We start from the raw sequence: 27177 nt of genomic DNA on the forward strand, positions 1-27177 counted from the left end.
GCAAACTGACACAAGAGCAGAAAATCAAACACCGTATATTCTCGCTCATAGGTGGGTGTTGAACAATGAGAACACATGGACACAGGGAGGGGAGCACTACACACTGGGATCCGTTGGGGGGAAATGGGGGAGGGGCGGGGGGGTGGGGAGGTGGGAAGAGATAGCATGGGGAGAAATGACAGATACAGGTGAGGGGACGGAAGGCAGCAAAGCACACTGCCATGTGTGTACCTATGCAACAATCTTGCATGTTCATCACATGTACCCCAAAACCTAAAATGCAATTAAAAAAAAAACAAAAAAAACCCAAAAACATTTATGCAGCCAACAAACATATGAAAAAAGGCTCATCATCACTGGTCATTAGAGAAATGCAAATCAAAACCACACTGAGATACCATCTCAGCCAGTTAGAATGGCAATCATTAAAAAAATCAGGAGACAATAGATGCTGGAGAGAATGTGGAGAAATAGAAAACGCTTTTACACTATTGGTGGGAGCGCAAATTAGTTCAACCATTGTGGAAGACAGCATGGCAATTCTCAGGGATCTAGAACTAGAAATACCATTTGATCCTGCAATCCCATTACTGGGTATATAACCAAAGGATTATAAATCATTCTATTATAAAGACATATGCATATGTATGTTTATTGTGGCACTGTTCAGAATAGCAAAGACTTGGAACAAACCCAAATGCCCATCAATGATAGACTGGATAAGGACAATGTGGCACATATACAGCACAGAATACTATACAGCCTTTTTTAAAAGGAAGAGTTCATGTCCTTTGCAGGGACATGGAAAAAGCTGGAAACCATCATTCTCAGCAAACTGACACAGAATAGAAAACCAAACACTGCATGTTCTCACTCATAAGTTGGGTGTTGAATAATGAGTACACATGGACACAGGGAGGGAACATCACACAATGGGGCCTGTTGGGGGAGGGGCCTAAAGGAGGGAGAGCAGGGTGTTGGGGGATAGAGGGATAGGATTAGGAGAAATACCTAATGTAGGTGACGGGGTGATCGCTGAAGCAAACCACCATGGCACGTGCATACCTATGTAACAAACCTGCACATTTTGCACATGTACCACAGAACTTAAGGTATATATATTAAAAAACTGTAAGTGGAATTACAAATTGAAAAAGATAATCATTTGAGTGAATATTAATTTTGTGGCACTATAGCCAAAAAAGAAAATGCATATATAGAAGTCTAAGAACAAAACAAAAGTTAGAGTTTGGAAAATCTTTTTCAAAGAACTATGGTGCTTTTTATTCAACACTAAAAGCCTTATTCATGCAACATCTCCAAACAAAAGGATTTATAGAATCAATCCACTAAGGCATAAGCTCCATGAGGGGAGGGTTCTGTGTTTCATTTCTTGCTGCCTGGGAGGTAAGCAATAAACATTTGCTGAATAAATTGCTTAGTATCACATTGACCAGCTTTTGAGTAAGTGCTAAAACTGAAACTCAAAACTGCTTTCTACATTCCTTACTGTTTCTTGAAATAATACCTTTTTATAACCATTAGAAACTTTAATCTTTTCTCTATTGCTTTTTCTGGGAAAATACAGGTATCCTCCAATTTAGAAATAGCTTATATTTTTAAAAGTCTGATAGTAAAACAGAACAAAATTTTCTATGAAAGGCTCCCATAAGGACTGGAATAGAGCTGAACTCATTTGCTGCCATGCTACCCCCAAACTTAGTACATGCCTCATACATAGCAGGTTCTCAACAATTTTTTTTTACTAAAAGAATGTGTAAAATAACATTACAATACTTCAGGCCTATGGCAAGTTCACACTGGTCGATTTGATCCCTAATATATCTAATGTGTAATCCTAGCAGTGGTAAAGAAAATCCTGGGAAATAAAGTCTTCTACAGGAGCTGCCTGTCAAGAGTTTCCACCACTGGATGCTAAATCCATAGTTCCCTCCTTGCAATGGAACAAGGCTCTCTCGTCCTCCATCTGTTGAGCTCAGTTTCTATTTCCTCCCACTCCAAGTAACTGGTTGCTGCCTCTTATGGCTGGGGGTAAGTGGGTATGGGCAATCCTGTTTTTTCCAGGGCCCAAAGTAAACACAGAGATCAATCGTTTCCAAGGATTTTTACTGTAGAAAGTCTTTTTTTTTTTTTTTCTCTAGAGCAATACTTCAGTAGCTCGTGTAGGGAAAAAGAATAGTCATGTGCCACCTGGGACATTTCAGTCAACAACAAACTGCATATAAGACAGTGGTCCCCTAAGATTATAATAGAGCAGTTCCAATTGTCTTATGACATTGTAGATGTAGCTTTCATTAGATCATAGGGCAACAATTTACTCACATTTGTGGTGATACTGGTGTAAACAAAACTACCATAGTTCCAGTCATATAATGATAAACAATTACGTTAATGACTAATGTACTTACTATCCTGTACTTCTTATCATTAAATGCAAGTGTATTCCTTGTACTTATAAATTTTTAAAGAGTTAACTGGAAAACGGCCTCAGGCAGGTCCTTCAGTAGGCATTCTGGAAGAAGGCATTGTTATCACAGGAGATGACACCTCCATGTGTTATTTCCCCTTGGGACCTTCCAGTGGGGTAAGATGTGGAGGTGGACAAGAGAGACACTGATGATCCTGACCCTGTGTAGGCCTAGTTTAATGTGTGTGTCTATGTCTTAGTTTTTAACAAAAAAGTATAAAAAGTAAAAAATAAAAATAAAAATAGAAAAAAAAACTTATAGAATAAGGATATAAAGAAAATATTTTTGTACAGCTGTACAATGTGTTTTAAGCTAAGTGGTAATGTAAGAGTCAAAGTTTTAAAAAATTTTAAAAATTATAAAGGAAAAAAGTTACAGTAAGCTATGGTTAATTTATCGAAGAAAAGTATTTTTTAAATAAATTTAGAGTAGCCCAAGTTTACAGCGTTCATAGAGTCTACAGTAGTGCATAGTAATGTCCTAGGCCCCCTTCACATTCACTCACTACTCACTCACTGACTCACCCAAAACAGTTTCCAGTCCTGCAAGTTCCATTCATGATAAGTGCCCTATTAGAAGTTTTATCTTTTATGTCATGTTTTTATTGTACCTTTTCTATGCATATATGTGTGTGTGTGTGTGTGTGTGTGTGTGTGTGTGTGTGTGTGTGTGTGTGTATATATATATATTTTTTTTTTTTTTTTTTTTTTTGAGACAGAGTCTCATACTGTCACCTGGCTGGAGTGCAGGGGTGCCATCTCAGCTTACTGCAACCTCCGCCTCCCAGGTTCAAGCAATTCTCATGCCTCACCTTCCCAAGTGGCTGGGATTACAGGTGTGTGCCACTACACCTGGCATAAAAATTTTCGTATTTTTATTTTGAGACAGAGTCTCACTCTGTTGCCTGGGTTGGAGTGAAGTGGCACTCTTGGCTCACTGCAACCTCCGCCTCTTGGGTTTAAGCGATTCCCCTGGCTCAGCCTCCTGAGTAGCTGTGATTACAGGTGCCCACACCCCGCTAATTTTTTTATTTTTAGTAAAGAAGGGGTTTCACCATGTTGTCCAGGCTGGTCTCGAACTCCTGACCTCAGATGATCCGCCTGCCTGGGCCTCACAAAGTGCTGGGATTGCAGGCATGAGCCACTGTGCCTGGCCAAATTTTTGTATTTTTAGTAGAGATGGGGTTTTACTATGTTGGCCAGGCTGGTCTTGAACTCCTGAAATCGGGTAATTAGCCCACCTCAGCCTCCCAAAATGCTGGGATTATAGATGTGAGCCACTGCACCCAGTCTATTTAGATACACAAACATCATTGTGTTAACAGCTGCCTACAGTATTCAGTACAGTTACATGCTGTGCAGATTGTACCCATGGAACAATAGGCTATGCCATCTAGATTTGTGTAAGTACATGATATGAGGTCCACACAATGCTGAAATTGCCTAGTAACGTGTTGTACAGAACATATCCCTGTCATTAGATGATGCCTGACTATATTTGAGACTAATTTACATTAATTATTTATCCCTAAATCTAGAGAATTTTGCAAGAATCAAATGAGAATGCACACAAAATGTTCTTTCTAACCACAGTGTTATACAAATTATAGTGCTGCACTTTTTTTTGGTTGTTGTTGTTAAAGACAGAGAGTCTCAACTAAATGTTAGGGATTTGTCATAAAATATGCCTAGGATGGAGTACAGTGGTGTGATCAGGGCTCACCATAGCCCTAGCCTTCTGTGCTCAAGCAATCCTGCCTCAGCCTCATGAGCAGCAAGAGCTAGAGGCATGGCCCACCATGTCCATTTAACTTTTTGTTCAAAGAGATGGGGTCTCACTATGTTGCCCAGGCTGGTTTCAAACTATCCTCCCACCTTGACCTCCCAAAGTGCTGGGATTACAGGTGTGAGCCACTGCATCTGGATCACATTTTAAAATGTAAGCTAAACAGCAGCTCCATACAAATCCTGGGATGAGGCAGGAAAATCAAAGGCCATCACTGGACAAAGTTTACTGATCTTTTCCATCTCCTTCACTAACTAGAACACACACATCTTCTTTAACAATTAGAATCTACCCATAATCTGAACATGGAATATGGTGAGAAACAAGGTACCACTGTGCCAAGCAACAGCAAGCTAAGAAAGCAAGTGGATCCTCCATCAAACAGACTTCTACAAATAAATAAGGGTGAGGGGAGAGGGTGCTGAGTTTTCATGACCTGCTAGTCATGACATATTAGCCACTCCACTGAGGTAGCTGGACAATTGAAATGGGGCTATCTTGAATTTTAACAAATTCTTAATAGGTCCACTGATAAACAATCCATCATGTCTAAATATAAAATAAAATGTTCTATAGTGCTCTCATAATTACTAAGTTTCATGACAAATCCCTAAGGTTTAAGTCCTACTTTGAATTATCTATTTGATAAGAATTTCTGTTTTAACAAATAATGCTATAAAAATGAAAAATTTCTTGGGATATAAGTCAAATTTAACCTTGGTGGGGTACAGGTGTGGTTCTGGCATAAGATGAGAAAGAAGAGACTCATTTTGTACTACCTTTAGAATTTCAAAAAATTCGATAAAATTACACATCCAAGTAACAGAAGGTTCTTCCTAACAACAAGGAAAGATTCCTAAAAGACTTTGTTTACCATAAAATTGAACTCATGAAGGGTTTAAACATTGACAGATATCAGGACACACAAGTTGGCCATTTTAGTGGCAAAGTAAAGGGTACAAAATACTACTATAGGATTCACGTGAGCTGTGGCCTAAGAACAGTACATTGATTGAGCACTTGGCCAGTTACGTTAACATCCATGTAGTTCCTTTACACACTGACTAAATGTACATATTAGTCTTTCATTGGCAATATACTTTTTAAAGCATTCTATTTGAATAGTTCTGTATTATTCCAAACTACGTTACTGACCAGGTTTCAGAAAGAAATGGTTCTTTACCTAAAACCCCCCCAAGGATGTGCATTTAAAAATTCTTCTCTTATTCATCAGGAAATAAATTTTGCCACTAACTTCAATTTATGACTGGAAACAAATATATGAAAAAACAGAATGTTTAAAGCATTAAATTAACTTACACGCTAAAATCAAATGGAGGCTATAATAAAAACTTTTAAAAATAATGTAGTATTTCCACTTTTATTTTGCACTATTTAACATTTTAAAATATTTAAAAATATACCTACCTAATAATAATGTATTTGACAAAACACTTGATTTTATGATCTTTAACTGTGATATTGTATTTATAAACAAGAGTTAATTTGATTAAAGTCAAAATAAATCCCAAATTTTAATTACAAATATAGATTGTTACCTGGTTCTTACATCTAATTTGCATCTATTGATGATACAGGATAACTCAAAGAGAATTGGGAACCATCCTCTCACCCACACCCTGTCTTCAGGTGCCACATTCATATCATCGCTTGTGTATTCCTTGAAAGCCTTCAAGAAAAAAGGTAGGGTAAGGCAAAACATAACACCTATACATTCAGCATATTAGCTTCTCAAAAAATAATTGAAATGTTCTATAAATCACCAGTGAGCAATTTAATAAACAATAATTTATATAAAATAGACACCATAACTGCCTACAATATTAGTGTATGTGCCACTGAAGCAAGCAAAGTGTAACACCTACAAAGAACTCTGGACTAGAATCCAAAAATTAGCTTTACCTTCAACTGTCACCAGCTTTCTGCATTATTAGCCAGTTTAATTCAGGTTTCCATTTTTGTCACTTAAATGGTTATGATACCACACACAGCCACATTAACCATACTAGGGAAGTATGAAGGTGAAATGAGTTGGCGTTATCTAAAAAGTACCAAGCACCTGATTGGTCCATGTCAGTATGAAATAAAATCTTTTTTTATTTTTTATTTTTTTGAGACAGAGTCTCACTCTGTTGCTAGGCTGGAGTAGAGCGGTGCAATCTCGGCTCACTGCAAACTCTGCCTCCCAGGTTCAAGCGATTCTCCTGCCTTAGCCTCCTGAGTAGCTGGGACTACAGGCGCACGCCACCATGGCTAGATAATTTTTACATTTTTAGTAGAGCTGGGTTTCACCATGTTGGCCAGGATGGTCTTGATCTCCTGACCTTGTGATCTGCCCACATCAGCTTCCCAAAGTGCTGGGATTACAGGCATGAACCACCATGCCCACCTTGGAATAAAATCTTACCACCAAATCTATGCTACAACACTTTCTCTTATGATAGCTGCAAAGACTGATTCAAATATGCAAGTTAAATATGGTGGCTAGATTTTCAATTCAACCTTTTACCTCCAAGCTTAAGCCTATTCTCCATAGTCAGTCAGCTCCAGTATTACACAGCACAGACAGACAAGAAGCACTGTAGGGACTGGTTAGAAACACAGGCTGGGGGCTCAAACCCTATCTTCACTAGCACTGATATTATGGGCACATTTTCAAACATTTCTGTGCCTCAGTTTCTTTATCTGTACAGGGTTATAACATTATCTATCACATAAAGTCATTAGAAGATTTAAAAAGTTAGTTAGTTAATGGAAAACACTCAGAAAAATACCTGACACTTTCAATAATGGTTAGTTACAATCGTTAACCGTCCTAACTCAGAATCAGGCTGCTCAGATTATTTGCTTCATATACCCTCAATTTCCAAACAAACTTAGATTTTAGACTGGAAAGAAATATTCTGCAAAATTTTGTTTACTAAATGACGCTATACCTGAGGTCTATCAGACACATATTTTGCACAATGGCGAATAAGTCGAATTGCTTCCATACTTGTGTCTGGGAAAGCTGCATTGCACGCAAATTCAGACAAACACTTTACTGCATCCTGGAAAGAATCAATGGTTGCTGGAAAGTGTTTTTCAAATACAAGGGCTGAAATAGAGAAAAATGTATCAATATTACTATAATTTTTCAATTATTCTTAGCTGTACCAAAAATACTCCAACCTCTAGATGTAATGCACTTCCTTAGAGGTTGTTAAAGGCTCTGACCTCCAATAGATACGAAGTTCAAGTCTGTCTTTATCACTTACCTGACTGCCTTGAGTGGTGAGAATATCAAAACTTGTCTGTTTTGTTTACACTATAAGCACAGCACCTAAAACAGTAACTGGTACCCAGTAGATACTGATTTAACTTTGGTTGAATGAATATACAAAATTACTTGACCTCTCTGTATCTCGGTTTCTTGATCTATAAAATGGAAATAGTCATAATATACAAAGGACAGCTGTAAGCACTACACAAAATAATGTAGAAGTGAAGTGCTTAGTGAAATAGTTAAGCAAGCATGCAATAAATGATAGCTATGATGATGCTGTGATTCTTGATGTTGATGGTCATCACTGTCATACAGGCTTATAATCTTAGTGTTTTAGTCAGTCCCCCTTAAAGTTAAGTGGATACCTTGAAGAAAGCTGTGCAATGTACTGGTCAAAAATAAAGGCTTTGCTTTAGTACTCCATGGGTCTGAAGACCAGCTCTATCACTAATTCTGTGACCTTACATAAGCTGCTTAACCTTTCTGGAGCTGAGATTCCTAATCTATTTTGAAAAAAGAGAAAATAAAGATGCTTAATTGTGAAGATAAAGGAAATTACTAGAAAAGTACATACAGTATTTGCCCTGCGGTAAATACTCAATTAATGTTAACTATAATAATAATAAACTTTATTCTCTGCTTCTGTAGACAAAACTTGGTAAACTTAAAGGCCATAATCTTATTGTTACTTGAAGCATCTTCTGAACACATGAAGGTTTTTTTTTCTTTTTACGTGAACATAGCTAAGAGAATACTCACTGACAATATGCCCTGTTGTTTGGAAAGCAAGTTCCACTATGCTTTCATCTTGATCAGATGCAGCTAGATGAAACACAGAGAAAATGTTCTTCCATCCAGATCGAATGTTAGCAGCTTGAGAATTAACCATCTGTGCTATACACCGTACAACCATATCCCGAATTGTTGGAGACCTAAAAATATTAATAATAAAATTGCTTGGATAGTCTAGCAGATGAAACTCAACAGTTTCTTCTGCCTTTCTTCTGTTTTTCTCCCTCCTGTGGAAAACAAGATCTTCCTACTATTAAGCAATTCAACAATGAGAATACCTGTTCCGTTTCATTATATGTTCGAAAGGTCTTAAGAAATCCTTCTGGAATCTGAAATTAGCAAGTTCCCCTTTCTCTAAGAATTTCATTGACAACTGCCTCAAGGAGTCCACTGCAAAAATCGCTACATCTTCATTAGGATTACACCCAACCTGTAATGGAAAGAGCAATAAAAGATGCTAATTAGTATTAGCAGTAAAAATCTACAATTATTTTTTTGTCTTAGAAAAAGTATACAACAGCATAGATAGGTAAATCCTAAGATTTTTCAATTAAGCATTAAACATGGTACAGTATTTCTCAAAAACAGGCTTGTAAATCAAATTCTTAAAACCCAGAGCAATCATTTCTAAAAAGAAAAACACCATTCACAAGGTTTTCTAAAATTAATTATTATAAAGTAGTAAATAATTGTTTGGAAGGAAAAAAGGCTCAATGCGATTACAGGAAAATTCTAAACAAAAAATATACTACAAATGTAAACGAATACCATAGTTATTCAAATACCTTATTAAAATGATCTCCAATAACTTCCCAAATTCGAGACCACTGCAATCTTATTCTTCCCATGTTGTAATATGATATTTCTACTATTTTTTGTAGACTAAACATTCTCGGGTGTGTCGTGGAAAGTAATTCATCCATAGACACAGCACAAAGCCAACGGACAAAATCCACTGTAATACAAATATATTTATATTTCTTTAGCTCAATGGTAAAGTTATTTTAGCCCAAAGTGAGTTTAGAAGTAGAATAAATGCACAGACTCACCAATAGCATTACCATCTAGCCTTGTAGATCCTGTAAATATTCTAGGGAAAATAAAACATTATTTAAAAAATTTATAAATTATTGCTCTTATTTCAATTGAAAAGTAAGTAGTATGGGGCACTAGCTACTTTTATGTTTTAAAGGAATAAAACATTGAGTACTCAAACGAGTATTTTTCATCATTTTGTTTAGTAACAAGTGCAGTCTGGATGTTTCTCCCTCCCTTCCACCTCTACTCCACATGAATCAGTTTGCATGCAGTATTATTACTGCAGTAAGTATATATTGCTGTAATTTTATTAGATTTACAAATCCCAGATAGATATCTTATGAAATTCTAAGAATAAGAAAATATTAATTTGGAAAACAAATAATTGGCACACTGCAGATTCTTTCCTGATTGACTAGCATTAAACAAGTTTTTAAAATGAAAAACTCTACTTATTTTTACCAGTAAAGTACATTTGATTAGAAAGTTCATTTATACTAAAAGTTTATTTAATACAACCTTACAAATAGTCTCAGTTTACCCCAGAACTGGCCAAATCCCTTTCCTTAAGGCATTCAAATGTTTGGAGTTAAGCTAACACTCCCCAGGTTTGCCATTCTTCTTTGCTGAGCTCTTTCTTGTTTCAAAGTTTCATAAAATATTTCAGCATAAACACATTAGTCCTCCTTTTTTAAAGTCTGCGTTTTAACCCATATTCTGGATTTGTAACCAAGAGTTTGACATCACTTTCAAGAAGGATGACATTTCTCAACTTACAATGCACAAAATATGATTTGCATAATAAAAAGGAAATTTTAAAGGCAGAAGCAGGCCAAATATTAAACACAGAAGTCATAGTAATAACCGCAATAGCTACGAATCACAAGGTGAGTTCTTTTCTAGTGTAATATAAATATTTACTCATTTGATAATCACAAATACCTTATAAAGCATGTACTATTAAAACTTCAATTTTATAAATACAGAAATTTGAGGCACAAATATATTTAATAATTTCCTCAAAGTCACAGAACTTCCAAGTGCTAGAGCCAAGATTCAAACCAGGACAGGGTGACTACAGAGTCTATCATATTAACCACTTTTCTATATTGCCTCACACTTACCTGAGCAAAGATATATTTAACCCTTTAAATATATTCTCATTTTTTCCTACTGTCACAATCTAAATGTTCTGAGTATATCATGATTATTTAACACTAGTGTCTTTGCATGTCTGTCTACGTGTCCTGGCAATGAGTGAAAAACAATACAGGAAAAGGTTTAGAAACTGGTAACATGATGACTCAGAATCTGAGTTCCTCCTAAAGAAATGTTTTAAGATTTTCTATATTATTCTTGTCAGCAGAATGAAGCAGTAATTCCAAAATCTGGCAGAAAACACAATCTGGGGTGGGGGGGAAATCAAAAGTAATATGGCCCCATTTAATCCAGTGATTAGACTGGACCCAGAAATTAAAGATATACAAAGTCTATAAAACTCTCACATTAACACAAATAAAAACTGCTAGACTATATCAATTTGGTAAGCTGATTTCTTAAACTAGAGGTATTCTCACGGAAGGCAATGGCTGTAAGCAAGCCATACCATGAATAGAGTCAAAAGTAAATAGTATAGGAGAACAAGAAAAGACACACAAACAAAAACAAAAACAACGAAAAAGAGTTTTTAACTGAGAAGAAAGCAAATGACACACAGTAGAGGGGTAAAGAAAGAACAAAAGCAGAGATGGAACCACAGGGAAAGGAAGCAACAGATTCCAAAGGTGTTGAAATAATGGAGAACAAAGGCAACAGGAGAAAGAACTATCATCAGCAGAAAGACGGATTCTGTGAACTGGCGTGATGATGGAAGGTCGGAGGAGCATGCATTCTGAGAAAGGGCATTCCAGTTCTTACTCACTTCCATAGTCTCTGAGGGGGTCACTCTATTTCTAGCAATGCTCTACTAATGATAAACCCATATGGTAGAGCAGTCTGTGTGGGCATTTAAAGTCAAGCCTTAATATACTAAGGCAAAATCAGCCTATGGAATGGATTTTATATTTTCCATGTAAAAAGCAAAGGACTGAAAAAGCATGATAACCTACCTTGTTTACTAATACTAAAAGACGTGATTTTTAAAAAACATTAGTAGGGAAAATATTGGTAAGATTACTGCTTCATCACATTATAATACAGATGCAAAAACAAAAAAAGGCTAGCAAAACTTTTGTAGATTTTGGATCAAATCAACTTTTAAACTGTATGCAATACAGAAGCAGCCTACATTATTATACCTGTAAAAGGTTTTTTTCATAGTGAATTTATCAGAGGTAACATTTATTTCTTAGGCCTAACTGAAAAGTATTTATAAGCAACCGAAGTTGGGATGAGCTGTACATGTTTTATGATAGGTGACAATATTCCAAAGGGTGAGGTTAGCCAGTTTATAACTGGATCTGGTACATATAAAAAACAATCAAAAGAAAAACTATAATGCTAAAAAACTGTTTTTTAGCTGTTAGAAATAAACCATTAATGGACAAAGTCTATCCCCTGCATAGCTTAGAAATATTCATTATGAAGTTGGTCTAGTTTAACAATGCACAGAAAATTCTATCCTAGCAAATGCTAGAGGATCAGTTATCCCCAGACTGAAGTGCCCAATATTCTTCTCCTACATTCTAGTAATACAAGATTCCTAAAACAAAAGTAGATAATTAGAACATTTTATCACCTTAAAGTCTGTAATAAAAGCTTATTTTTTTCTGTTGGTTAATAAACCAGAAACTATAAAGAATTAAACATACAAAAATTATTTTTGTTCTTATTTAGTTCCTATACTTATAATAACAGATTATGCAGAACAATAGGCCTAAGGACAGGACAGAACAATAGGCCTAAATGACTGCTGGATAAGTACAGAACTCCGCAGGATGATGCCTGACACTATTTTCACTATTGTCTTTACTACCAGGATTATCTCACAGAGTTGGGTTATGGACCAAAGTTTGAACATAACGATATAAAAATAAACTCATATATTCAGGAAAACCTTAATGGGAAAGTGAAATATGCCACCTAAAAATAATACAACATTATAAGAGAGCATATAGATAACTTTTGGTGTTTTCACTATAAGCTAAAACTTGCAATACTGATGTTTTATATAGAATTCAACACTGTATATTTAGAAGTATCTGGCAATGACAAGTTTGTGATGACAAAATACTAACAAAATTTAGGCTAAGTCTCCTCTGAAATAGCATAAATTATTAAAACAAAGAGTCATGTAATTTGTTCAAATGAGTAACATGTTCTTCTATAACGAACAGTGATAGGAAGATAAATTAGAACTGGATGTGGTCATAAAAAATATTATAAAAGCAGAAACAGTAGATAACATGTTGAATCATGCCTGAATAGATTCTTATAATGCCTGAAGAGATTCTCAAAATGACAATGAAGATGATTTTTCTGGAAGGCAAGAAAATCATTTAGAAGAAAGCTAGACAGGTAGCAAAAGAACTATTACATGGCTCTGCAGTAGTACATGTAGGCCGAAAGGTGAAGAGGTTTAGCATGCATGCTTATTACAAGCAAGTTATTTAATCTCTTTCTGTCTCAGTTTCCTCATTTGTAAACTAAGGACAAGAGCACCCATCTCATGAGGTTACAGAAAAGATTAAATGTAAAGCATTTTGCAAGTGCCTCATCTGTAGCAAGCCTTCATGTTTGTTATACAGTAGGTATGAAATAATCTTTGTTCAGTCTTCACAAAAAAGTAGGCAAACGTCTCCTCTCCTCTTAAAAAAGGACAGCAAGTGGACTTTAAGAATTCAAGGAAAAAGTTCCATTGAGTACTTACTTCCAGGGTCAGTAGTCACTGAACATTCTAAGTCTACCTGTACTTAGAGCAAAAAGTTTTATCTGAAGCAAAGTAAAACAATGGATCAGCATGAGTTTCCAGGCCCTCAAGGAAAGATTTGTACAAATTATGTTTTTGAAAGTTTCCAACACAAGTTGGGGGAGAAAAAAAAGTGTTGTAAAATGCTGTTTCAATTTTGGGGGCATTTATCTAGAAAAAGCTAATATTTAAAAGAACCACAGGAGACAACTGTCCTATATGCTAGGCATTTTAAAATTGGAAATATTCTGTAGTAAATAAAGCATACTATGGGTTTTCTGTTAGAAAACAAACTAAAAATTGGGAATATCTGATAATGTATATAATATATAAATTCATATTGAGTAGTACATATTTGAGTAGTACTTAGCTAAGTACTACTCAAATCAGAAGTCCTTTCCAAAGACGTTTATAATGAGAATTGCCGAAAAAACCTTTCATTTCATCCATAATGCAGTCTTTATTGTGGATCCAGAAAAATAAACCAGACAACATTTTTAAGTAGGGATAATAAGGGAAATAAGTTTTCTACAAGAAAATAAAACATTTGTGTTATTTATCAAGGTTACCATTTCCTTAATGCCCACTAATACCTATTGTAACTTAAATTTTCATACTGTTTATCATCTTATATTCTATGATCCAAAAAGCAAAATTATAGGTACTTCATAATTTAAATCACAGCGTATCACAAATATAATCTTATATTACTTTAGGAAAATGATTTTGGAAATTTTTCTTTTTACCAATAAGCAAATACCTAAATGCTACAGAACTGAAATGGTAATCATCTGAATAGGGAATAAAATGAATACCTTACCTATCTACAGCAACAACAACACTCTGAGAACTGGTTTCTCCAATGGATTCCTGAATACTTGCTATCTGTTTCCAGTCCACATTTCCTCCAACTACCACACATAAAAGAGAGTCATTTCAGTTTGAAAATAATTCAGTAGAATACATTTAACAGTTCTAAAACACGTTTCTGAAATCCATTGCTTTCCTAATAAAAGAATGCTTTAGGTGAACAATTTTTCTGGCACCAGTGACATTTATTAAGGTAAAATGTGCAAATGAACTTTACTAAGTGGTATATAACACATGGTTAGAAGTCACAAACTGTGTTTGCAAAGATCACACAAAGTAGAGGCACTGTGAGTTTAGATCACAAAATTGAAGATATTAGATACAATTTCCCTTAATGTTTAAAAAAAGCAGCACTAATCCCAGTTGCAATGGTACCTTCTGAGGATGAATCCAACTCCAAATATTTAGACTTCCCTTCTCATTTAATGTCTAAGGTTAGTTGAAAATTCTACCTGTATTTTCTAATGTCCTTTTATTCAAAAGAATACTTTATCTTTTCGCTTAAAACTGGTTCCATGTATTGGAGAGGAGAAAAACAATATTCCCAGTTTTCAAATTCTTTTTTCTTTTTTTTCAAATTCTTAACTTTAGAATCACCTTTGGTATCCTTCCTCTCTTCCACTATCAATATTCAACTAGTCACTCAATTTTTCTTTTGATCTGTTTTTCATCTTTTCATTTCCATTCCTATCTAGTTCTGGTTCTCATAATCTCAGTCCTAGATTACTGAAACCATTTCCTGACTGACTTTCCCGCTACTAATTATTTCCCTCTTCAATCTCTTTTTCACCCCGCTGCCAGATTATTTCCTAAATCTTCTCCTTGATTTTGCTTACTGTTACTTGCAGGATAAAATATAAACTCTTTAGCCTAGCATTTAAGGCACTTTCCCAAATGTGCCATCCCTCAACTATCTAAAACTTACCTACCAAAACTCAATTTGGGTTCTCAATGAAAGGTTCCTTTCCATTGTTCTCATCTGCCTTTGAACTAAGCATTTGCTTAGCTAAGTACTACTCAAATCAGGTTTACTTTCATATAGTTTCATATAAATTATTTCAGGTGTGTTAATGCTGCATTCACAATCACATAAAAAGTTTCCTAAGGCTAGGAATCAGGTAATACACAATTCTGTACTTCCCTACCTTACTCAAAATTAAGTCCAAAGCAGGTGCTCTACAGACACTTGCCCCAAGTGACCACTCAATAAATGCCCTTCTGAATGCAAACATAACAAATATTATCATTTAAACCTGCTGAACTCAGATGCTAGTCTAGGAACTGAATTATGTGAAAAAAGATGTAACCCCTGCCCTCACAGAGTTAATAATTTACACGAGGAGAGACAGATATGATTATAATGAACTTCAATGCAATACAATGATTACCTCATGGCTGAAATGAACTAATTACACAGAATAAAAGTTTGCTAAATAGAACTAATTTTGATAGGGACAAGAGCAGGGTGTGAGCTCACAGAAAGGCTTCACATATGATGAAATATTAATTCAACCTGAACCTAGAAGGATAACTATGTAGAAAACGGAGGAGAAAGAAAAGCAACTGACACAGGATTGGGGGGCAGCTATATAAAGTAATGGAAACACACAAGTGTACATCATGTTTTCACATACTTGAAGGATTTGGCAGACACCGGGAAGAAGGGAAAAGAACGGTAGTAGGAGATAAAGCTAGAAAGATAGACTAGAATGTGAAGAGCCTTGACTCTTATGTTTAATGTACTACTTTTGAAAACAGGAATACATTAGATCTTTTATAAGATTGATATGATCCAATCTATTTTCCAAAAGGTAACAATGGTAGTATCTGGAGAACATATTGAAATAAGAACAAATATTGAAATCAGAAAGAAAGAAGTTTACTTCTATAAGTGCACAAGAATGGAAACCTGAAGTGACAGTACTGGAGTGACAGAAAAATAGTGTCAAGGCACACTTGAAGTGCACAGCATGTTACAGGAATTTTACAAAGAAAAACCTATGAGAAAAAACAATGCCAATCATTAGATAACTTTCTTTGTGTATCAACGAGATATCATTTCCACAGAAGAAATATATTATCTTCTGTGGGGAGGGCAAAATACACACACACACACACACACACACACACACACACACACACACAAGTCAAAATATGTCCGTTACATTTAAATATAATTTAAAATCATTAATAAAAATACTTTTTTAAAAATCAAAGAATATATAAAATGTCTAGGAATCCAAAGAACCCATTTCGCAAATACGTGAAATCCCTTAATAAATTAAGAGTTCCAGTTTTGTCAAATTTACTCAAAAGCACACAAGAAAACAGGGGTGTCAGCTCATAGAAAGGTTTCACATATTATGAAATATTAATTCAACCTGAATCTAGAAGGGTGGTAATGTAGAAAAGCAAGCAGAAAGAAATGCAATTCTGATAGAGGGGGCATATTTAAGGTAAATAAGATTTTTTAAAGTATGTGTTGTGAATACTCTCTAAACATTTATGTGACAAAGCCATTGAATTTTTAAATGTTAACATATCCCTTCAAAGACCAGCATGCATTCCAGGTGCAATGGCTCATGCTTGTAATCCTAGCATTTTGGGAGGCCAAGGTGAGAAGATCTCCTCAGGCCAGGAGTCTGTAACCAGCCTGGGCAACACAGTGAAAGCCTGGAACAGGCTTTTATTTTACCAACTTTAATTCAAAAAAAAAAAAAGTTGAGCCCAGGAGTTCAAGACTACAGTGAGCTATGACTGTGCCACTGCACTCCAGCCTTAACAGAGCCAGACCTTGTCTTTAAAAAAAAAAAAAAAAAAAAATGCATACAATTCAAATCTAATTATATACTAAATATTCTTAATTACAAAGCTTAATATTTCCAAAATGTGAAAGTACAGACTTTTTTTCCTATCAGTCAGAAAGTGTGATAAATATATACTCAACGTGGTCAATTTAGTTACACAGAATATTCAGCACAGAGATACCATTAATAAAAGAGGATATGGCTGGGTGCAGTGGCTCACACCTGTTATCCCAGCACTTTGGGAGGCCAAGATGGGCGGATCACCTGAGGTCAGGAGTTCGAGACCAACCTGGCCAACACGGTGAAAATCTATCTATATTAAAAAACAAACAAACAAACAAACAAAAATTAGCAGGGCATGGTGGTGTGCACCTGTAATCCCAGCTACTCAGGAGGCTGAAGCAGGACAATGGCTTGAACCCAGGAGGCAGAGGTTGCAGTGAGCTGAGATTGCGCCACCACACTCCAGCCTGGGTGACAGAGTGAGATTCCATCTCTAAAAAAATAAAAATAAAAATAAAAAATAAAAGAGGATGTTAGTTTAAAACAAACAAACAAAAATACACACACACACACACACACACACACACACACAGAGAGAGAGAGAGAGAGAGAGAGAGAGAGAGAGAGAGTATATGCAGACTAAACTGGCTTTACTGTACCACATCTTCTTCTAGCTTCATTTCTGATGAAAACATTCTGCTCAAGAAAACATCTGCTGTCTGACCTAAGTAGGCACAGGGGGATAAGGGTAGTCATTTGCCACATGGGTTGGCTGCTACAAACACCACAACAGCCCAATGAGAGTGCTCTGCCCAACAGGGGCCAAGTCAACAGACTAGGTCCTTCTAGGATGTAGACTCAAAAATGGAGCCTGATGAGTCAGGAGTGAGTAGAGAATGGTGTAGACTAAAAAGCGAAGTAGATAACAGAGGGAAAAGCTAAATAAAGCATAAAGTAAGTGTTACTGGTCTTGAGAGTGGCCTGGAAGCCTGAACTGTTTTTCATTTCTATGCCTCAATATGTGTATCTTTCTGTAAATTCCCTTTTTCTGAAAGGAGAAGACAGTTCATCTCATATCCTTGCAACCTAAGTAGCACAGTACACAAATTACTTTTTTATTTTATTATACTTTAAGTTCTGGGGTACCTGTGCAGATCTTGCAGGATTGTTACATAGGTATACACATGTCATGGTTGTTTGCTGCCTCTATTCCCCCGTCACCTACATTAGGTATTTCTCCTAATGTTATCCCTCTCGAACCTCTCAAACCCCTGCTATCACTCCTCCAGCCCTCCCACTCCTCAAAAGACCCCAGTGTGTGATGTTCCCCTCCCTGTGTCCATGTGTTCTCACTATTCAATACCCACTTATGAGTGAGAACATGTGGTGTCTGGTTTTCTGTTCTTGTGTCAGTTTGCTGGGAATGATGGTTTCCAGATTCATCCATATTCCTGCAAAGGATATGAACTCATTCTTTTTTTATGGCTGTATAGTATTCCATGGTATATATGTGCCACATTTTCTTTATCCAGGCTATCACTGATGGGCATCTGGGTTGGTTCCAAGTCTTTGCTATTGTAAACAGTGCCTCAATAAACATATGTGTGTATGTGTCTTTATAGCAGATTATAATCCTTGGTTATATACCCAGTAATGGGATTGCTGGGTCAAATGATATTTCTATTTCTAGATCCTTGAGGAATTGCAACACTGTCTTCCACAGTGGTTGCACTAATTTACACTCCTACCAACAGTGTAGAAGCGTTCCGATTTCTCCACATCCTCTCCAGTATCTGTTGTCTCCAGACTTTTTAATGATCACCATTCTAACTGACGTGAGATGGTATCTCAATATGGTTTGGATGTGCATTTCTTTTAATTCATTTTCAAGTATACCAGTAAATATTATCAGCAAGTATCATCATTTCTCGTTTGACTAAAACTTCTAGAAGATGAGATATCCCACTGATGTTTTCTAATTCTACAGTCCTACTTGCCAAAATCAGGCCCAGCAATTAACACTTGTCATTATTTTGGCATTCCCACATTCTCTAGGCCTTTTCAAAGTCACTGAATCAATCAGTGCACTTACTTCCCTTGACAGAAAATAGTTTTCATCTTGTGTTATCCCCTGGAGTAATTACGGTTCTAAATTAGAGTTGGGCTTCCAAGTTATATAAATCACTGTGCTCAGGCAGTTCTAAATATTGCTGCTAGATCACCAAGGTATCAAGTCTACACCTGCATCTCCCAGTCCTTATAATACTATAGCATCTATGTTATCATGGAGAGACAGACTGCATTGCTAGTGGCTTCAGCGGATTACCACTGGGAACTAGTTTTCTGCAGTCCAACTTGAAACCATATCGTGGTGCTGCTTTTTACTTCTTTTCCTATGAATCCCTTATGACGTTTGAAATTCTTTTGGGGTTTCTAAAAATTTTTACTGCTAGCAGCAACAGAGAAATTACTAAAAGAAAATTCCTGCCCTCTTTAAGTAATGCCTCCAGACTGGCTCGAGGTGGGGGGTGGAGGAGGGATGGACAGAGAATATCTGGAAATTTCAAATATATCAGCTATTGTGCTAAGTCCATTCATATATATTCTTATTTAATCCTAACAATTCTATGATTAGGTATTACTTTTAGTCTGCAGAAGCTGAAATCAAATCTCAGAGAACTAAAGTTGCATATAATAAGAAAATAAATACAGAAGAATTCAAAACCAGAAGTACTTAAGGTCAAAGTCTAACAACCTCTGTTTCTTCCTTGGTGGAACGCCTTCCATTTATGACTAAAAAATGTATTGTTTTTCATTCTTCTCTATCCATTTTTGCTAATGTTTTCATGTGTTCTATTGGCTTAAATGTGGAAGTTCCTGGTCATATTGAATGCATGGAGAGGAATGGGGAGAGGTTCATACTGGCAGGAAAGTCTGCTTAGGCCTGCTTATTGCCTTAAAAAATTCTGAATGTGAATGCTTTCTCCAGTTGCCCCAACTACTGCCTTATACCAGCTTTCACGTATTCAAGTTACCTGCTTAGTCTTGAAAGCAGGTAATGTAATCACTCTACACACTGTACCCTTCTCCAACAACCACGGAGAGGCCTGAGACTAAGAGTCATTTAATGTTGCAAACCAGATCAGGCAAAAAAGATTTAGGTCCCTCGTCATCTTGCTTTTTCTCATAAGGTTAGACAAAAGGCATTTTATCTTCTCTCTCTAATTATATTTCATTACTACAATAAGTGACTTATAATGAGGAAGTTAAAAACAATTTTTGTTACTTCGTAAAAAGAATTTTTAAAATTCTCACCTAGTCCTAAACCCACAAATTCATCAGGAGCCTGATCTTTTGTTCCAGTAAGAGATCCTTCTCTGCCTCGCACTGTTCCAGAAATGTATCGAGGTTTCACTCCAGTTCCTATAAGCTGTGCCAGCTCCAACTGACTGATGCACTTCAGAATCTTAATTACAAAAAGGAAAAAAATGTTAAATTCCATGTTAAAAATATCTTCAAAAGGATTTAAATATATGCAGCTAGGATTTAAACACAGACTACATTACAGATTATTTTAAAAAGCTAAATGTACTTATTTGAAATGTACTAATTTTCTCCCCAAACATTTAGGCATGCCAGTGATGGAATATTTAGCATTAGCTCATTTTTAAACCAAATTGCAAAGCTGAAAATAAAGAAAGTGCTTATACCTCATGCCATGAATTTCCTAAATAATTTCCATCTGTATGAGCCACTGTGATAAGTGTTTTTATTGTGTCAATGTTCTTCTGTTTCATTTCAGTAATACCGGAACTCACTGTGAGCAAAGTAAATCTTGCTAGTGCCTGGACATATGCATCTCTTTCCAGCTATAAAAAAGAGAAAAGTATATTTACACAGTTGTAAATAGAGCAGACTGATTAACCTCTAATTCCCCACTGACAAACTCTGTTTACTTGTTTAGTAATTTTTTAACTTGTAAGTTCAGGAACCTTTAACTTTAGTAAGTTTTACTTGTCATGAATTACATATAATTCTACAGAAGTTTTTTATTTTCATTCAAGATGATATATGAAGCAGAAAAGACATAAATTTCTAAAATCCAAAGGCAGTGGTGGTGTCAAATCAAGATGAGATTTTTAGTGATAACCAATGAATTCACACAGTAAAAATAATTCATTAAGTACTTTTGTTTTGAATACAGTATAGATTAGCAAAAACCTGATTTATACATTTGCTCATTATTTTTCTCCACAGCTAAGCTATACTTTTTGTAAGCCATTAGCATTCATAATTAAATGTTAAATAAATTTTTCTTTTTTTAAAAGTTCTTCAAAGCATATAAATTACTAGAAATGACTTGTCATGAAAATTACATATTCAATAATTACATGTCTTAAAGATAACCTGTTCTTAGGCTTAAGTTATAAAATTGTGTAAAACATATACAACTTTGTGTATGAACTTTGATTCAATAAGATATTTTATATTGTTTGAGATGTTCAAATTAACATACGAATTCAAAGTCTTGAAAACTTTTTATATAGCTAATCTCCAATAGAGAAAAAAAAAACCGTGACCAAAGTTAGAATGATAACTTTAGAGCCGGGCGCGGTGGTTCACGCCTGTAATTCCAGCACTTTGGGAGGCTGAGGCGGGTGGATCACGAGGTCAACAGATCGAGACCATCCTGGTCAGCATGGTGAAAACCCATCTCTACTAAAAATACAAAAAATTAGCTGGGCATGGTGGCGCGTGCCTGTAATCCCAGCTACTCAGGAGGCTGAGGCAGGAGAATTGCCTGAACTCAGGAGGCGGAGGTTGCAGTGAGCTGAGATGGCGCCATTGCACTCCAGCCTGGGTAACAAGAGCAAAACTCCGTCTCAAAAAAAAAAAAAAAAAAAAAAAAACTTTAGACAGATCAGTATAGAACTACTTCCATCACAGCTTCTCAGAAGGTTAAACATTAAGATTCATTTAAATTCCATCATAAACTTGAAATTAGTTTTTAATGTCACCTATAAAAAATTACTGCAATTTAAACTATAGTAATGGCATAAGTAGTTAATGTTCCAAACTGGCTACAAAGACAAAATTCTCTGTTACCTGAATGCTGAAAATGCATGCAATTCTGATTGCACATCTTATACCTTCCAGGCAAAGAGAGGCTACTTCAGTATCATCACAATCTTGTAGACCGACACTGAATGCAGCCAGAAAAGGTGTCCAAGCCAACTACAAAAATTAAAAATTGTATTTTAATTAAATTTTATAACACATTAATATTTCTCAAAGCTTTTAAACCATACAAGAGTTGGAGAAGTTCTGAAAAAAAGAAATGAAATTCTTGGCAGTTATCTAGAAAGCTTTCTTAAACAAAGGGGGAAAACTATATACTGCTGCCTGGGCTTGAATAAATGGGAGAGCAAAATAATAAATTCAATAGAGGACCTTAAGCATATTTTAAGAACCGCATGTATAAATTGTTCACATCAATTAAAAAATGGAAATAATCAATATTCATAAAAATATTAGTTTTACCCCTGAATTCAGAACTCCTCTCTCTTTGTAAGCTTTGTCTCTTGCAATATTTCACACTTTATTTCCAGTAAGAGCCTTTAAATTATTTTCCTAGTTGGAACAAACAACATTGTTCTCTTTTCTTTAAGCCCATTCCTTGAACATCATTTAGCCTAGTTTTTTAAAAAATAGTTAAATATTTTATATTGAGACATCAGTGATATTTCTAGTTTTCAGTTGGAAAATACTTAAAAAACAGTTCAATAAAATACTTCCCATTATACACTGTGGAAGACAACAAATACTTATTAAAATTTTACTATCAAAACTTTGAATCCTGAATGAAGTTACAACACAAAGCAAAAAAGAAGCTACTCTTTGGCCACTGAAAATTCTAATAAAATACATAACTTTGAAATGTTTGATGTGAAAGTATTCAACTGCTTTTAAGTGGTCATCATGAAGAAAAACTACATAGCCATATAGCCATAAAGATGAAAAATGTTTCTATCAGTGTGCTATAGAAACTACAACTGAATTTCTAAAAGATCTATAAAACATTTAGTATTGTTAAGGAAAACAATTATCCAGAGATTTGTTTCTAAACTTCAGAAAGTTGAGAAGTAAACGTTTATAAATCTCTCAACAAAGAAACATAAGCCATAGAACCTAGGTGCTAGTCTCAGTTCTGTCACTTATTTAATCTCTCTGAACCTTACTTTTCATCTATAATACCTGAACTGCCACTACAGAGAGAAGCTGTGGGAAATGTTAAGTGCAGTACTTCTAAACTACAAAGTACCACATGACAGTAGCAACTTATGCATTCTGTGGAGAAACAGTGTATCTATTTGGAAACCTGTGCTATATTTTATACAAGAAGAAATACAATGGTTCTTAAGGCAGTGAAAAAAACATGTTTAACTCCTTTAGGAATCAAAGACAACGATTTCTCCTATCAAATTACAACTAAATAATATCCAGGCAACACCGAAACTGTGCACTCACAACTGTACAAACCTTCGTGAAACACAATGTGATAACACATTAAAAAGGTCTTAAAAATGGATAATATGCAGGAGCAAGAGGGCCAAAAAGAGGGTTCCACCAATCATCCCCCATGCAGGAACACCAAATTTATCAACTATCTACAGAAAAAAACACCTTCATAAGAACCAAGAAACAGGTGAGCACTCACAGTAGCTGCTTTTAACTTCATATCACTGAAAGGGACACTGAAGAGCGTAGGAAAGACAGTCTTGAATCACCGACGCCATCCCTCCCCCATCTCCCAGCAGTGGCCGTGTGCTGCGGAGAGAAAAATCTGTGTACTTGGGAGAGGGACACTGCAGCAATTGTGAGACTTTACATTGAACTCAGTGCCATCCTGTCACAGTAGAAAGCAAAACTGAGACCGGGTGGGGTGGCTCATGCCTATAATCCCAGCACTTTGGGAGGCCAAGGTGGGTGCATCATGAGGTCAAGAGATCGAGACCATCCTGGATAAAACAGTGAAACCCCATCTCTACTAAAAATACAAAAAATTAGCCAGGTGTGGTGGCATGTGCCCGTAGTTTCAGCTACTCGGGAGGCTGAGGCAGGAAAATTGTTTGAACCCAGGAGGCAGAGATTGCACTAAGCCAAGATCATGCCACTGCACTCCAGACTAGGTGACAGAGCACAACTCCGTCTCAAATAAAAAAAAAAAAGCAAACTGAGCTGAGCTGATGCCCACTCACAAAGGAAGCACTCAGACCAGCCACTGCCAGAGGGGCATCACCCATCCTAACAGTAGGAACCTGAGTTCCAGCAAGCCACACCACCATAAACTAAAGTGCTCTGGGGCCCTAAACCAACTTGAAAGTCAATCTAGACCACAGGGACTGCAACTCCTAGGCAAGGCCTAGCTGTGCTGGGCTTGGAACCAGTGGACATGGGGGATAAATAACCTACTGAGATACCAGCTGGGGTGGCTAAGCTCCCCTCCCCCAAGCACAGCTTGTAGCTCCAAAAGAAGACTTCCTCCTTATACTTGAGGAAAGGAGGGGGTACCTGACCTGGGCCAGAGGGAAGCCCACTGCCCTGAAGGGTGAGTCCTGGCCTGGCAGCATTCAAGACAAGCTCAGGGGAGAGCCCTTGGGCCTCATGAACATTAGCAGTAGCTTGGCATTACTCCCTGAGGGGCCTGTGGTGGTGATGGCCACAGGCTAAGGCTCCTCTGCCTATGGAAAGGGTAGGAAAGAGTGGGAAGGACTGTGTCTTATAGTTTGAGTGCCAGCTCAGCTGCAGTATAATAGAACACCAGGTAGATTTCTAAGGTTTCTGACTTCAAGATAGTATCTCTCTGGACCTGTCTGGAACCTGGGGGTTAATCCAGAGAATTCTTCTGAATCTTATTGAAGACCGCTAAGGCGATACCTCTATGAGTCTGCAAGAACCAAAGAGTCTGCAAGTAATCCACCGTTACTGGGCTTAGGGTGTCCCCTAAAGCAGATATGGCATGGATCGCAATACCGCTGCTGATAAAGACATACCCAAGATTGGGTAATTTATAAAGAACAGGAGGCTTAATGGACTCAGTTCCACATGGCTGGGAGGCCTCACATTCATACCGGAAGGCAAAGAGGAGCAAAGTCATGATTAACAGCAGCAGGCAAGAGAGAGCTTGTGTGGGGAAACTCCCCTTTATAAAACCATCTGATCTCGTGAGACTCGTTCACTATCACAAGAACAGAATGGGAAAAGACCTGCCCCATGATTCAGTTACCTCCCACTGGGTCTCTCCCACAACACATAGGAATCATGGCGGTTACAATTCTAGATGAAATCTGGGTAAGGACCCAGCTAAACCATATTATCAAGTCCTTTTGAATACCTGGAAAGCCTTCCCAAGAAGGATGGGTACAAACAATCCCAGACTGAGAAGACTACAATAAATACCTAACTACTCAAAGTCCAGATGTCAATGAACATCTGTAAGTATCAAGACCAACCAGGAAACATAACATCACCAAAGGAACTAAATAAGGTACCAGGGACCAATCTTGGAGAAAGAGATATCTGTGACCTTTCAAAGAATTCAAAATGGCTGTTTTGAGAAAAATAAATTCAAGATAACACAAAAGAAATTCAGAATTCCATCAGATAAACTTTTAAAAGGATTAAAATAATCAAAAAGAATCAAACCAAATTCTAGAGTAGAAAAATGCAGGCCAACTGTGGTGGCTCACGCCTGTAATGCCAGCACTTTGGAGGCTGAGGTGGGCGAATCACCTGAGATCAAGAGTTCGAAACCAGCCTGGCCAACATGGCGAAATGATGTCTCTACTAAAAATACAAAAATTAGCCAGGCATGGTGGCCGGTGCCTGTAATTCCAGGTACTCAGGAGGCTCAGGCAGGGAGAATTGCTTGAATTACATCACTGTACTCCAGCGTGGGCGACAGAGCAAGACTCCCATCTCTCTCTCTCTCACACACACACACACACACACACACACACACACACAAAGAAAAAAATGCAATCGACATACTGAGTCTCTCTCTCTCTCTCTCTCTGTCTCTCTCTCTGTCTCTCTCTGTCTCTCTCTCTCTCTGTTTTTTTGTGTAGACAGGGTCTCACTCTGTTACTCAGGCTGGGGTGCAGTGGCATGATCACAGCTCACTGCAACTTCCACTTCTCAGGATCAAGCAATTCTCCTACCTCAGCTTTCCTAGTAGCTGGGACCACAGGCACAAGCCAGTATACCTGGCTAATTTTTGTAGAGATGGGGCTTTGCCATCTCTACAAGCCACCATACTTGGCTAATTTTTGTAGAGATTGGGTGTTGCCTAGGCTGGTCTCAAACTCCTGGGCTCAAGTAATCTGCCCGCCTCAGCCTCCCAAAGTGCTGGGATTACAGGCATAAACCTGTGCCCAGCCCCATCAGAGTTTCTTAATAGCAGAACTGTTCGAGCAGAAGAAAGAATTAGTAAGCTTGAAGACAGGCTATTTGAAAAAAATACAGTCAGAGGAGGCAAAAGAAAAAAGAATGAAGCACATCTACAAAATTTGGAAAATAGCATTAAAAGGGCAATTATAAGAGTTAATGGTCTTCAAGGAGGCTCTGAGAAAGAGATAGGGGTAGTAAGTTTATTCAAAGGGATAACAGAAAACTCCCCAAATCTAGAGAAAAATATCAGTATCCAGTACAAGAAGGTTATAGAAGACCAAGCAAATGTAGCCCAAAGAAAACTACCTCAAGGCTTTTTAATAATCAAACTCACAAAGGTCAACGATAAAGAATCCTAAAAGCAATAAGAGAAAAGAAACAAATAACATACAATGAAGTTCCAATATGTCTGGCAGCATAAATATTCAGTGGAAACCACACAGGCCAGGATGGAGTGGTATGACATATTTAAAATGGTTATGGAAAAAAACCTTTTACCAAAAATGGTACATAGCTGATGAATTTATCCTTTAAACATGAAAGAGAAATTTCATCAACACCAGACATGCCCTGCATGAAATGCTAAAGATAGTACACTTCAATAAGAAGGACATTAGTAAGTAAGAAGAAATCATTGGAAAGTACAAAACTTACTGGTTGTAGAAAGTACACATAAAAATACAGTATTATAATACTGTGTAACTGTGAGATATAAAATACTCTTAAGTAGAAAGACTGAAAGATGAACCA

General features: G+C 36.6%; 1 protein-coding gene across 2 annotated transcripts in view; it reads right to left on the reverse strand.

The window, feature by feature from the left end:
• ARFGEF1 (ARF guanine nucleotide exchange factor 1) overlaps window positions 1–27177 on the reverse strand; it is a 163312-nt gene that overhangs the window by 31559 nt on the left and 104576 nt on the right. For both annotated transcript variants that reach the window (XM_010330735.3, XM_003942896.4), the window contains exons 20-29: window positions 22084–22212; window positions 20688–20846; window positions 20293–20443; window positions 14118–14208; window positions 9402–9442; window positions 9138–9307; window positions 8631–8782; window positions 8320–8492; window positions 7232–7392; window positions 5834–5964 (exon numbers count right to left, since the gene is read on the reverse strand). In XM_010330735.3, coding sequence (XP_010329037.1) covers window positions 5834–5964; window positions 7232–7392; window positions 8320–8492; window positions 8631–8782; window positions 9138–9307; window positions 9402–9442; window positions 14118–14208; window positions 20293–20443; window positions 20688–20846; window positions 22084–22212 — 1358 coding nt within the window. The remainder of the gene's footprint in view (window positions 1–5833; window positions 5965–7231; window positions 7393–8319; window positions 8493–8630; window positions 8783–9137; window positions 9308–9401; window positions 9443–14117; window positions 14209–20292; window positions 20444–20687; window positions 20847–22083; window positions 22213–27177) is intronic.

Source organism: Saimiri boliviensis, chromosome 15, assembly GCF_048565385.1.
Source record: "Saimiri boliviensis isolate mSaiBol1 chromosome 15, mSaiBol1.pri, whole genome shotgun sequence".
NCBI lineage: Eukaryota > Metazoa > Chordata > Mammalia > Primates > Cebidae > Saimiri > Saimiri boliviensis.